At 38.6% G+C, this 15,518-nt stretch overlaps 1 protein-coding gene across 4 annotated transcripts in view; it reads right to left on the reverse strand.

Annotated features, from left to right (window-relative positions):
• Window positions 1-5,056: 5,056 nt before the first annotated feature.
• The window catches only part of LOC124267283 (hsp70-Hsp90 organizing protein 3-like), a 51,306-nt gene continuing 40,844 nt past the window's right edge, over window positions 5,057-15,518 (reverse strand). For 2 of the 4 annotated variants that reach the window (XM_046702195.1, XM_046702199.1), the window contains 2 exons: window positions 8,500-8,644; window positions 5,057-5,925 (listed from right to left, as the gene is read on the reverse strand). In XM_046702195.1, coding sequence (XP_046558151.1) covers window positions 5,914-5,925; window positions 8,500-8,644 — 157 coding nt within the window. In that variant the 3' untranslated portion in view covers window positions 5,057-5,913. Of the gene's footprint in view, window positions 5,926-8,499; window positions 8,645-15,518 lie in introns of those variants that run through there. The other 2 variants (XM_046702196.1, XM_046702197.1) reach the window with 1 other exon arrangement.

Here is a 15,518-nt window from a genome sequence, read left to right on the forward strand (position 1 = left end):
ATAACTAAACCCATATCCCTGCTCTTCAGATGTTGATAACAGGGTGTATTGACTACAGTCATAGCTTCAAGATCAGTCAGTATCTCAGGGCATGTATTCCCAGGTATCTAGACATTGCTCTGATAACTGCCATAACAACCACTGACAATATCATCTGATACATTGTGGGGCTCACAATGGCTGTTTCGTCTATGTATCATACAGTATCCCCTTACAGCCTTGACTTACAAAATTGTTATGAGTTGCAGAGACAAATAAAAATGCTCTGTCCTTGGAAACCTGGCAGAAAACTTAGTTTTCTTTCAAGAAGCCATTGTAAGCCAATCACACACAGATGATACTTCCATCAAAGATGGTGAAATGGCGAGATTCATGTATCCTAATATCTGTGTCATACCTAAATTTTATCAGAATTTTTACCTGAATTCACTCAGTCCAAGAGCGGGTTAAGTGCAACTGTAACAGACACCAACATGTGAGACGATGCTCCTTCAAAGCTGGGTCAGCACAATCATGGACACCTTGCATCAACAACAAGTTCTGTGTTTTGTCGAGTGAGTAAGTATGGTTTTAGAGCCCGTTTAGCAATATCAAGGCAGGGGACACCAGAATGGGCTTGTACTCATGTGGGGAATCGATGTCAGGTCTTCAGCTTTAACAATTATGCTACCCCACCGCATCTGGGAATTGAACCTGGGTCTTTGCCATGAGCCAACGCTTTAACCACTAGGCTACCCCAACGCCCCTTCTTGTTCTAGAGCTGACAAGCTAAGAAACATAATGAGGCCAAACAGGGATTTGGACTCACGAAACCCAAGTTTCTGGCTCACCCAAGGGGCTCAACTCTGTATTGCAAATTGTAGTGCCTTTGATGACTGGGTCAGTGTGTCTGCATGATAATAAGTTTGTTAATTCCCCTTTACCATCTGGGAACTGTTTAGTACCATCTGGGAACTGTCTAAACAGTCACCAACTTGCTCAATGGTTCAAGCGATTATCATCAAAACAATGTACAAGATGTCTCCTAGAAATACTGGGCATAACATTTATAAATGAAACTTGACACATCCATATTAAACCAATCTATATATGAAAATAGTCATTAACTTAATATCATTCTGACTATGGCATATAATGGACATGCAGCAATGATTCGCAACTTTGGACATAAAAACACTGTCTTGCATACAATAGCATGAATTTATTCCAATGATCATTCATCTATACAAAAAACAAGAGTTATCCCCCTTGTTTCATAACTCTATGCAGGCACATGCTCATGTAATCATAAACTATCATTAAACATTCATTAGTTTCTGTTTCAGCTTATTTTTACACATTTTATTCAGCAACCTTCAAGTGTACAGCTTAAGTGAAGTCATCAGAGCTGAAATTGTTGATTATCAACAAATCTTCTTTTACAACAGGTCTGGTCATTTATTGTGTGGACTTCTTATCATTTAATAAAAATATAACATCTGTTAAAGACCAAAACAGTCAAATTCAGCTGAAAATGAGTAGTATAATTTCAGGTTAGGATGCATCCCTCAATCACCAAGAGTTTGTCCGCTTCTAGGACCCACCACAACTGACAAAATAGTTTATCATGAATATTATCATTAAAATTATCAACAACAAATCAAGAATAAGATAAACATTTTCTCAGAACCGTCCCCATAATGGTTCACTCTTTTCACTTCCTTAAAAAGTTCTATCAAAATTAAATAACTGTTATCTTAATAGTTGGAAATAAGTGCAGCATTTACATCAGCATTAATGCCTCTATGAGGGTAAGGCAGGTGCTCCCAAATGAAACCTTACACATCTCACTTTCATCCTTGCTTTAAGCCTTCCTTGCAAATGTCAATCCCCTACAAACTGATTTTCATTTTTGTAATCTTTTCATTTCAGAAAAGAAACTAAATATCCCTGCCATTTTGTAAACCAGTTTTATCAAAACTTCAATGCGTACTTGGAAAGTTCAGAACATTACGCAAAACTGTATCAATAAATATGAACACTTTAAAAACATACAAAGCATGACTGGCCTTTTTTTTGACAGTATAAAGATTCAGAAAATACACCAGTGCCAGCTAGTTTGTTTCGAATAGTTAAAACATCCCACAATTCATCTGCTCAATCAAATTTTAATGATACTATTCAGAAAAAGTGAAGAACACCATTGAGGTAAACTATAGCCTATAACATCAGGTATCCTTTACTTGTTTTGAGTAGTGAAGGTTCCACGACAAGATTACACAGCCCTCTACTGGCAAGGAAACCAATCTACTGCCTCGAATAGCAGTGCTGCCGCCAGGATTTCCTTGGAAATGTGAGTCAATAACCAAAAGTGAAAAAATCTGTAATCCTTCTCTTTGACACTCTGACAGCCAAAAATATTTGATGATAAACTCTGTACATCAAGACGACAGTGAAAGGAGCTCCTTACAGCCATTCATATTACAGATTTGTATGCAAATAGACATACTAGCAATGTGTACAGCTTAGGAAGCCTCGTTTTGAATTCCGAAAGTTTCAATATTTTTATTTGATCAATATGGCTCCTGATATATAAAAACGTGTTATTATAAATTCATAAATAAAGCGCCAAGGTAAGTACAATTTGCGGGAATCCCACAATTATGCAGTCTGGCTGCAGCACTGGAATAGTGTACACATATCAGAATCCCAAACTGTTCGACCTGCATCATCCACGAATGGGCCAGATTGAATTATATGATATCCTTCCCAATGTAAAAATCTATGAATCTGGCAAGAATTTTCTTTTTTATATTGCTTTGTGTCTTGTACATGATAAAATTCACATTAGAGGCAAAACTAATGCAACGGTATCTGTTGAAGTGTAAGTTAAATCTGAGCATTCAGATGCTATCCAGTTTAACATATCTCCATTTTATTAGGATAAATAACATGGACCCATTTTGAACAGATCTGAAAGAAACATCACTTCAAATAGCCGCCAAATGAGATTACACCCATGAGGAAGTGAGTACGTGAGTTACATTTTATGCCGCTTTTAGCAATATTCCAGCAATATCACAGTGGGGACACCAGAAATGGGCTTCACACATTGTACCCATGTGGGGAATCGAACCCGGGTCTTCGGCTACCCCACCGTCCCCATGAGGAGTGAGTGAGTGAGTGAGTTTGGTTTTATGCCGCTTTTAGCAATATTCCAGCAATATCACGGCGGGGGACACCAGAAATGCCCCCATGAGGAAGTGAATATAGTGAACGATAGGAAAGGTTGAGACTCGGTCTCATTAATATCAGATCTTACTTCTTGCTACCTCTAAACAAAGATCAGAGGACATCCATTATGTGTCAGAATAGAACAACCTTTCTTTACACCGATCAAAACGAGGCTATCAGAATGGGAAAGCAACAGTCAGATTGTGTTTACTCATAATTCAAATTCAGGATTTAAAAAGGGTATTCTGGTGAATGACAAGTTACAGGCTGTATGATTGATTCTGTCAAAATCATCACTATCGCTCGCTTCAAACAGAAAAACAATTGTAATGGAAGACTTACTCGAAATACTGCAGCAAAATATTAGTCATCTTTTAGATATTCCAGAAATTTCAATTGTTCAGTTTTTAAATTCTAAATCAGGATTGCCTGATGTTGCCTGTTTGAAACTTATGCCATAAAGCAACAGAGAGCTCCTTTCTGATTGGCTAATGTCAACTATAGGATAAATATTGGGTATTACGGGTCAGTCAGTCCTTGCAAAGTTGTTTTGTTTTGGCCTGTGAATACTAGTTGTAACGGTAGTGAGAAATAAGCCTTGATACAGACTATGAATGTGTCCAGGGTACTTATCCTAACACAATGTAGAGATAGTTCCCTTGATAATAGAGGATGGACCAAAACGTGATCATAACTACTGCACAGTATTATGGATGGTATCAAATATATCAGTTGCAGGAATTCCTGTTAACTGACCATTAGTCAGCTCATACTTCCATTGCAAAGTAATTAATGATGACTTTCAGGATAAAACTACATTTTAACTTAAGTGCCAATATGCCTGGATAATTCTGAAAAACTTATTCCTGGTGGGCTTAGATTGATTGGTTTGGTTTAGTTTTGTTGTTTAACGCCACACTCAGCGATATTCCAGCTATATGGCAGCGGTCTGTAAATAATCGAGTCTGGACCAGACAATCCAGTGATCAACAGCATGCACATGGATCAATTGGGATACTATGACATGTGAGTGAGTGAGTGAGTTTAGTTTTACGCCACACTCAGCATTATTCAAGCTATATGGCTGCGGTCTGTAAATAATCAAGTCTGGACCAGACAATCCAGTGATCAACAGCATGAGCATCGATCAGCTCAATTGGGAACCAATGACATGTGTCAACCAAGTCAGCGAGCCTGACCACCTGATCCCGTTAGTCTCCTTTTACGACAAGCACAGGTTGCTGAAGATCAATTCTACAGCAATCCATGCTTGGGCTTAGAGGACTAAACATCTTGATGCTGTTGATTTATCCACTGAGGCCAGTGTTTTATCTTCTTCGTTTATCTACAGTTTCTGCGATACAATTAAACATTACAGTAAATAAATTGATTTGAAAGGTTCACAGAAGGTCAACTTAAAATATATTCTTAGTCATGTTAATGTTTTTGAAATGCAAAAAAAAAAGAGTAACAAAAATAATTCCAAGAAAAAACTACAATTTATCTATCTTATCATCCAAATTGAATTCAAATGAATTGTCTGATGTGATGCTGATTTACCCAGTTTTCAACCAACAATCATAATGAACTCAACATACATTTCTGCAATACACATCATTTGGTATTTTATTCCGACCATGATCATTATTATTGTCAATGACATAATAATGGGTTTGGTGTTTTTTTCAAATTCTTGATGAAAATTGTGACACTTGCAAAATTGAACCTTCAATTTACCTCAGCCAAGCAATAAAATAACTGATGATAAATACAAATAAGAATTATATAAATGATGATAAAAAAATGTCTGTGAATTTTATCAAGCCGTTACAGATGCTGGTTTAACTCAAACATCCTTGGACGTTGAATGATGACATAAGCAGTCAATACCATCAAAGTGCTCATAATAAAACAAATAGAAGTTGAAAAAAATACAACCCACACCAGTTAAGTGAAAGCCATTTTTCTATCACAAAATCAAGTCAAACAGTGTCACAGATCACAATGATAAAATATGCCATATTTCCTATAATTAACGCTGGGACTAAAATATGGAATTTTGTCAGTTCTTACTTAAAGGTATACTTTGGTTCAAACCTGTGATGGACACAGATGGCCCCTGTATACAGAGTCCTCCCACAACCTATTCACGTCCATCTCATGACAAAGTCTTGCATGATGACAAAGACAAGAATTCCCTGTATCAAAATACATCATTTCAGCCTTGGAAAATATTTCACCAGTTGATATCTGTGATGATTTTTCATGGCAGCCAGGATAATATCGTGGAAAATATTTATTTCACCAGTTGATGTCTGTGATGATTTTCCATGGCAGCCAAGATAATATCATAGGACATCTCAACTGGAAACCATGGTAACATGCAACCATTACCTCTTGATGCATTTGCCTACAGATGCTGGTTACAGTCACAAAGCTACATCATCTGGCTATTTCCTGTAATCCAAAAATTGTTTGTAACCAGCCTCAAGTCCTAGCCAAGGCAGTGTGCTGCTTCAAGTCCCATCACAGTATATCCTGTTAAGTACACAGTTCTGTTATAAGCTGCATATAGTCAAGGGGCAGACCGCCAGTCTTGATGTAGCCACCAGGGTCCTCTTCCGAGGCAGTCTGAGCAAGGCCACGAATGGAGCAGGGGAGATAACCCAATAACAACAACAAATTTTGGTGGATGTTCTGCTATACAGAATTCTGAAACACAAGAAGAGAATCATAAACACAGGGAAAAGGAGGATTTTGAGATGAAATACAAAGAGGAAATCATGAAAATGTGAAACAGGGCTTCATGAAACAAAGACGGTATCATCAGGTGAAACAGGATTTTATGAACAGGTGAAAAACATAGTTGGGTGTCATGAACAAGTGAAACAGGATTTTATGAACAGGTGAAAAACATAGTTAGGTGTCACGAACAGGTGAAACAGGACTTTGTGAAAAGGCTGAACACACAGTGGGTATCATGAACAAATGAAACAGGTAAGCTTGTGAACAAGTTACATAAATTTTATGAACACGTGAAACACAAAAAGGTATTACAAACAGGTAAAACAGCAATTTGTGAACACGTTTACAGTATGGGATATCATGAACAGAAGAAATACAAAATTATCATCACAAACAAGAGTGATTATTTTCTCCATAGTTTTATACATCTGCAATATTCCTGCCATACAATGGCAGTAAGTGCAGTAAGTCAGGACCAGACAATCCAGTGATTGACAGTGTGACCAACAATTCAAGCCATGGGGATACCATGACATGCATTCAACCAAGTCAGTCGGCCTTGCCACTCGATCTAACAACACCTCTTAACAAGCTGTCCAAAGCTGGAGACCCTTTTCTATCCAAACGATCTAGGATCCCCCATAGCTCTACACAATGACAATCAGATGCTTTTTCAACCAATAACATTGCGGAACACATACTTTTCTGTGATCATTTCTTCATTCACATTTATAATGGTTACAGATATTGGCTCTTGTCCTATAGCAAAAAAGCCAAACAGCCAAACCAAGATGGTATCAGAAGGACTAGTATAACTTTGAAGCATTCTGCTACAAGCTATCATTATAATATTGATAAGAGTTTAGCCAGGGTTTGGGAAAGGCAGGGACAATGGGCCATTTTACACATTAGAATATAAAATGGCCCATTAAACTTTTGAAGTTTACTATTGATACAAGGGCAGTGGCCCATTCTAAATTCAGAAAATGGCTAATAACCCTGAAAATGGCCCATTGTCAAAGTTCTCTATCCCAATCCCTGGTTTAGCTTTTCGCCTCTTTTAGCAATATTCCAGTAATATCACGGTGGGGGACACCAGAAATGGGCTTCACACATTGTATCCACGTGGGGATTCGAACCCAGGTCTTTGGCGTGACGAGCAAACGCTTTAACCACAAGGCTACCCCACCGCCCTATCATTATAATAAACTGTTGACTAAAAACAATAGCCCAGCTAACATCACGTAACTGGGCCAGTACTGGCATCGTTCTGGCCTGTACCGTTGGCACTGGCATAATGTACGACAGTATAGAGCCAGTACTGGACCAATGTTTGTTTTCTGTTAGTGGCCCGTTACAGGCAAAACTGTACTGGGACATATATTGGGTGGTTACCATAAATACTGCAATACTGTACCGGCCCAGTACTGGCCCAGTACAGACAGTGCACTTCCTGTCTGGTGAATTTGCTGGGGATTATCTCAGGACCATGTTGTCTGCTCAAGAGAGGTGGCCAAAAGGTAGAGTGTAACATTTTCCACATTTCTGAATGTAGATTGAATTAATGTGACACTAGAAAGTAATGGTATTTGTTGTGAAAAACTTATAGAGACTACTTTTTCAACTAAGGTTAAGTGCTGAGCTAAATTTTGAACCATAACATGCAGTATGAATTTCGCTGGAACAAGGGTAGTTTGAAACATTCAGTATGTATGTCATGTTGTTAGATCAAGGAAAGCTTGCTGACATGCCTCATTCAAAAAAAAAAATTCAATATATGGCCTAGATTATAGTATTGTTTGATAATCATGTCATACTGGACAAAACGTTGGATAGATTGAATAGTAAATGAAATTGAATTGAATTTTGAAACTTCTGTTGAACAAGCTCATCCAGAAGGAGAATGAACTCTGAATCAATGAAAGAATGATGCATCATTGTTTTCATCTTGTTTCATGAATTAAACTCGTTCTGATAAACTTGTGTCTTCTTCTTGTTGTGTTTTCTTTTTGGTATCAGCTTGTTTACATAGTAGAAACTGTGTTAAACTTAACCAGGCCAGTGCCGGCCAAACAGTAAAGGGCCAATGTGCAATCACTACAGCTGTGTACTGGGCCATACCTCTTTGCCTGTACTGGTCCAGTTCAACGCCAGTGTGCAAAATAGTACAGGCCCAGTTCCGGAATGGCTAAAATGAGCCAGATTTTCTGACTTCATTGGGCCAGTAATGGCCCAGTTACGTGGGAGTTTCTAGAGCTGTTCTACCAAATTAATTTTAAATTAACACCACAGATTTTGTTATAAATAAACCCTAGGTTGATGAGAATGATTTTCTGTCTAGAAAACTGACTGAGTTTAGTTTTACGCCGCTTTTAGCAATATTCCAGCAATATCACGGCGGGGGACACCAGAAATGGGCTTAACACATTGTGCCCATGTGGGGAATCGAACCCGGGTCTTTGGCGTGACGAGCCAACGCTTTAACCACTAGGCTACCCCACCGCCCCCTGTCTAGAAAAGTCACAAATTCTCATGCCTTACCTTTTGCCACGGTTTTTTATCCACGCCTTTATGATCCGGCAAATGTTTCCAATGACACTTATCACCATATATACAACCAGTCGTTCTCCAAAAATAACATTCATCACCATTTACAGGCCCACTTTGCTTTGGCTGATTCCGCACACTGGAAAAATAAAAACACAACATGTATTAAATACTGCATTCCTTAAGCATAAAAACATTAATGTAGAAATGATGAAGAATATTTCCTACAATCAATTATCTGTGCTAGCTTTAATAAGATAGAGTTAGAGCACAAGGCAGCAGTAAATACATAAAAGGATTTCATTTAAGTAAAGCAGGAGACGGTAGATTTTACATTGTGTTTTGCTATTGATCCCCATGCTTCATGAAGATAGTTTTCAAGACTTCAGGTTTGGTTTGTTTGTTTGTTGTGTAATGTCCACTCAGCAATATTCCACCTATATGGCGTCTGTAAATAATCAAGTCTGGACCAGACAATCCAGTGATCAACAGCATGTGCATTGATCTACGCAACTGGGATACGATGACATTTGTCAACCAAGTCAGCGAGCCTGACCACCTGATACCATTAGTCGCCTCTTACGACAAGCATGGGTTACTGAAGACCAATTATAACCCTGATCTTCATGGTTATCAAAACTTCAGTTCCTTGGCTATTTCTGTCTGATGAAGGTTGAGGCAGATCAATGGCCAAGACAACTTCATGTACTAAATCCCTAATCTCAACACCATGCATTTTGACATGCTGAAATGCCTTATCCCAACCCGATGTACTTAGATGGAATTCCTACCTGTACTTTTCACCTATGTCAGTACAATGACACTTTCGTACCCCAATACTTTGGTGCTGATCATATATTTCCAATATCAACGTCAAAGACTTTTAATTTTACACTCAAGGCCATAGAATACTTAGAATAAACAGCAACAGGCATGAATATTCTACAAGTGAAAGGTTTTCACACAATGTTTCAGCCAATGTGAACAGTTTGGGTATGCTTGAGCTTGACTTGCTATTTCCCCTATATCAAAAGCTGGATGATAAAACTCCCTGGACCATCCTAAACAGTCTCTGTTGTTAAAAGCATTCAAAGAGTTTCCATGGCAACCATGTGTGAAATCCCACTCTTTGTCATTTTACCCCATGTCTAGATAATTTGTTGAAACACGTCCAGGGATTTAAAGCTTTTCAATTTTGCATCTATTTTGATTTCACTTTGTTTACACCTAAAGCTGCTGTAAGGGTTGGAATAAAAGTCAATATGTATTGTGTTGTCTTATGGAACTTCCGTTGAGCCCATTACCAACTACACCTCTGCCGAATTTCAATACAGTTTGAAACAAAATAGCCAAATGGAAACCTTTAACTGGTCTCTAAATGTTGACAACTTGGCAGCCTTGCTTAAGATTTGTGCAAATCGATAGTTGGATCATATATACAAGTTTCCAGTACTGGTAATTTAACAGAGATTTAGAATGCAGTAACAATAGACAAACAGGCAAATGTGAAAGTCAAAGGTGGTGATTTGTTGAAAACAAAAATATGAAAAATAAACATTATTACATGCAAAACATTATTCGCTGTATATCAAATGTCAAAATAATATGTGCAAAAATGGTGAAGTAACTGGTCATAACTGAATTAAAAATCAAAATGCATTAAAAAGTATGTCAGTAATGCACAAAAAGGCAAAAAATATTTTGAAAAATGGAAGCCGTGTTAGTTATATCAAAATTAGAAGACGAAAACAAAACTGTATTCTGATAAAGTCTTTTGATACCATGGATACATATAGTGGCCTCATTTCAAACTATCAAACTATTTCCACAGTCTGTTGAAATAAAACCTACGTTGTATACAAATAATGTTGCCTATGACGTCCTATGCATACGCTGACACATTCTGAAATTTTGATGAGTAATGCATGATGATAAATATATGAAGATGGGGATGAAGTATGTTCTAACCTGAATGTCTCACACTAAAACAAGATTCTTGTGTATTCTGTGTAAACCTGAGGTGAGGTGAGGTGAAATTGGGTTTAACGTCGTGCTTGAGAATATTTCGCTCATATGACGACGTGCATGCGTGTGTATGTGTATGTGCGGCTCCTTGTACTAGCCCAGACTGAAGCTGGTTTTATAGTGCTAGCTCACTGAGATACCATGGCGCAGTGAAGCATGAATACCCCACTCAGACACATTATACTGACTCTGAGCCGACCAGTCCTTGTTGTACCCATTTATGCCGAGCGCCAGGCAGGGACCAACAAGTACCATATTTTAACGTCTTTTGGTATGATGCGGTCGGGGATCGAACCCGCGACCTTCCGCTCTCCGGGCAGACACTCTAACCACTACACCACGGAGGCGGTCGAGTAAACCTGACACTAAAACCTCAAGGTGAGGCTGTGCTCAGTTGGTTAGATATTTATTATATATTCGTTTCCTTTGTTTGTTGTTTTAACACCACACCACATGACATGCATCAACCATGTCAGAGCGTCTGACCAAACAACACATTTTGTCTAAACAAACCGTACACTCAAAGAGTTCACTCTATAAAATGTACATTCTATCTTCGAGTACAAAATGACCAAAATAACGTGTCCAAACAAATATGGTTCCTTAAAAGGATGATGTTGACTTCAATTCAAAACAGTCAAGGTTCAGCACAAGGTGTGACATTTGGAAGTGTATAATGCACACTTGATGTACTCTATTCTACTCTACCCATGTAATCCCAGGAGTGGGGAGTGAGTGAGCGTAATTTTACGCAGCACTGAGCAATATTCCAGCTATATGGTGGCGGTCTGTAAAAAATCGAGTCTGGACCAGACAATCCAGTGATCACCAGCATGAGAATTGATCTGCGCAACTGGGAACCGATGACATGTGTCAACCAAGCCAGCGAGCCTGACCACCCGATCCCATTAGTCGCCTCTTACGACAAGCATGGGTTACTGAAGGTTCATTCTAACCCGGATCTTCGCAGGTCATTAATCCCAGGAAGCCAGGTTGCATGACACTCCATTGAAAGAGAGAGTGAGTGAGTTTGAGTTAATGCCACTCGGGATCAGTATTTAAAATATATTACGCCATGTGGGGCGGTGGGGTAGCCTAATGGTTAAAGCGTTGGTTCGTCACGCCGAAGTCCCGAAGACAATATTCATGTCTGGTGGTTCTGAACACCAAGTGGTGAAGTGACTTCAAACTTCGAAAATGTCAATACGATAAACAGATATAAGTAACATACTGGAAATCAACTTATAATGCAAGCATATATATTCTGCCAAAATAGTGAGTGAGTTTAGTTTTATGCCTCTTTTAGCAATAGTCAAGCAATATCACGGCAGGGGACACCAAAAATGGGCTTCACACACTGTACCCATGTGGGAAATCAAACCCAGGTCTTCAGCGTGACAATCGAACGCTTTAACCACTAGGCTACCCCACCCGCCCCACCAAAAATAGTAATTGACTCTAGTCATAGGAAAACTGTTGTATCCGTTGTAACATAATGATTAACTTCTCACCTATACTGACGGAAGAACATTTAGCACTGAAGTTATGCATTGATACAAAATAATGGTACTGGTAGACAAAAGACAATGGCTGTAAATACTACATCAACACATAAGGTAGAATCTAAAGAAATTATCAGGCAAGAGGTTTAAACAATCTGTGAAAAATCCATTGGTGTTGAGTGACAAAATCAGAAGTTTCATTCAAGCAGAAGATCAAAAACAAACTGTCCATCCCTAAGCTATTCAAGTTTTATAAGTGATTATAATTTATTGTTATCGATTGAAATAAACTTGGGTAAAAATCATCACAAATTCAACTGAAATCTAATAAGAATACAGGCTGCCTTCAGAAAATAAACGTCACATCTATGAGGTATATGAGGTAAACATGACAGTTTTGACACATGAAATTACTAACTGGAACTTTCAGATGTATACACAAACAATTACCTTGATGATGTACTTTATATCTGAGACTATTACTGACAGCTTTTAGCAATATTCCAGCAATATCCACGCTATTACTATATGAACCACGTAATTATTATAAAATTACAGTAACAGCATAGAATGAGTCCAAGAAGGGGTAACGTTCAATCTAACGAGGACCTAGATATTTGAAAAGAGCACACAAAAGCTTCAGTATTTTTAACCCCAAAGGTGCACCAGATGACAACCCTGCCATGTTCCTTGTTGTTCCACACATACCCTGGACAACTACATCTCACCTGAGTGAGGATACAGAGATACCACATGAAAGAATCAAGTGGTCCTAATCCAAGACAGATGAACTAGAGCAATATGAAAGAGTCTTGGGTGGTCTTAAACCTGGGCAGATGAACTGAGCAACATGAGTGAGTGAGTTTATTTTTACGCAGCACTCAGCAATATTCCAGCTATATGGTGCTGGTCTGTAAATAATCGAGTCTGGACCAGACAATCCTGTGATCAACAGCATGAGCATCGATATGCACAATTGGGAACCGATGACATGTGTCAACCAAGCCAGCGAGCCTGAGCACCCGATCCCGTTAGTCGCCAGCAATTTGAAAGAATATTGGGTGGTCTTTAACCTGGGCAGATGAACTGTAGCAATGTGAAGAATATTGGGTGGTCTTAAACATGGGCAGATTAACTATAGCAATATGAAAGAATATTGGGTGGTCTTTAACCTGGGCAGATGAACTGTAGCAATGTGAAAAATATTGGGTTGTCTTAAACATGGGCAGATTAACTATTGCAATATGAAAGAATATTGGGTGGTCTTAAACATGGGCAGATGAACTATTGCAATATTGAAAAATATTGGGTGGTCTTAAACATGGGCAGATGAACTATAGCAATATGAAAGAATATCGGGTGGTCTTAAACCTGGGCAGATGAACTGTAGCAAAATGAAAGAATACCGGGTGGTCTTAAACATGGACAGATGAACTGTAGCAATATGAAAGAATATTGGGTGGTCTTAAACCTGGGCAGATGAACTATAGCAATATGAAAGAATACTGGGTGGTATTAAACCTAGGCAGATGAACTATAGCAATATGAAAGAATATTGGGTGGTCTTAAACATGGGCAGATTAACCATAGCAATATGAAAGAATATTGGGTGGTCTTAAACCTGGGCAGATGAACTATAGCAATATGAAAGAATATTGGGTGGTCTTAAATCTGGGCAGATGAACTATAGCAATATGAAAGAATATTGGGTGGTATTAAACCTGGGCAGATGACTGACTGAGTTTGGTTTTACACCGCTTTTAGCAATATTCCAGCAACATCACGGCGGGGGACACCAGAAATGGGCTTCACACATTGTGCCCATGTGGGGATTCGAACCCGGGTCTTCGGCATGACGAGCCAACGCTTTAACCATTAGGCCACCCCACCGCCCCACATGGGCAGATGAACTATTGCAATATGAAAGAATATTGGGTGGTCTTAAACCTGGGCAGATGAACTATAGCAATATGAAAGAATATCGGGTGGTCTTAAACATGGGCAGATTAACTATAGCAATATGAAAGAATATTGGGTGGTCTTAAACCTGGGCAGATTAACTATTGCAATATGAAAGAATATTGGGTGGTATTAAACCTGGGCAGATGACTGACTGAGTTTGGTTTTACGCCGCTTTTAGCAATATTCCAGCAACATGACGGCGGGGGACACCAGAAATAGGCTTCACACATTGTGCCCATGTGGGGATTCGAACCCGGGTCTTCGGCGTGACGAGCCAACGCTTTAACCATTAGGCCACCCCACCGCCCCACATGGGCAGATGAACTATTGCAATATGAAAGAATACTGGGTGGTCTTAAACCTGGGCAGATGAACTATAGCAATATGAAAGAATATTGGGTGGTCTTAAACCTGGGCAGATTAACTATTGCAATATGAAAGAATATTGGGTGGTATTAAACCTGGGCAGATTAACAAAAGCAATATGAAAGAATATTGGGTGGTCTTAAACCTGGGCAGTTTAACTGTAACAATATGAAAGAATATTGGGTGGTCTGAAACCTGGGCAGATTAACTATTGCAATATGAAAGAATATTGGGTGGTCTTAAACATGGGCAGATGAACTATAGCAATATGAAAGAATATTGGGTGGTCTTAAACCTGGGCAGATTAACTATTGCAATATGAAAGAATATTGGGTGGTTTCAAACCTGGGCAGATTAACTATTGCAATATGAAATAATCAGATGGCCCTAGACCAAAACAGATTAAGTATAGTAAGATGAAAGAGTCTGTCCTTAACCTGTACCCATAAACTATAGTAATATGAAAAAAATCCATGCTTCAACTTGTGTTGAGTAGTACAAGTAAAGTATTGAAATTAACTTTCCTTTTCAATGTCCTGAATGAAATAAGTAAAATGGTAAACACAGAACCCCTGAGTGGAACAACATGTCATGTGCAGTTTGTTTGCAAACAAACATCAAGCAAGGTAACTTAACTCATGGAACAACTGCTCAACCTTATCCATTGCTTTAATTCCATCAGCATCAATGAATACTGAATTCTACCTGTAAGCACCCAAACATATCACAAGGAAGAAAACTAAAACACCATTGAAAACCATACCCCCATATTCCAAACGGATAAGCAGAGGAAAATGTTCAATGACAGAACATGTGAAATGGCATCAAGCATATCAAGAAATAACAAGAAAGCTAAACGAAGGGACAAAAACGAATAAAATATATCACAAGAATCAAGGTTGTCTCCGACATGCCATTAACAATTGAAATGTAATCATGAATATTTTCAAATTACACAGATAATTGTTAGAGAAGGTATTTGTGAAAATATTCCCTACTGGGCAATTATTTCCCTTAAATGATTGTTATAGTTTCCAAAAATGAGAAGACGAGATTGAAGAATGAACACAGAGGGTGCAAGGATACCAAGCAAATAGGAAACAGGTGCTTTAAGAAACGGGTGCTTAATACATGGAACTCAGCAGTTACCATAGTTAC

Source organism: Haliotis rubra, unplaced genomic scaffold (assembly GCF_003918875.1).
Source record: "Haliotis rubra isolate DU_JTF1 unplaced genomic scaffold, ASM391887v1 Scf130, whole genome shotgun sequence".
NCBI classification, from domain to species: domain Eukaryota; kingdom Metazoa; phylum Mollusca; class Gastropoda; order Lepetellida; family Haliotidae; genus Haliotis; species Haliotis rubra.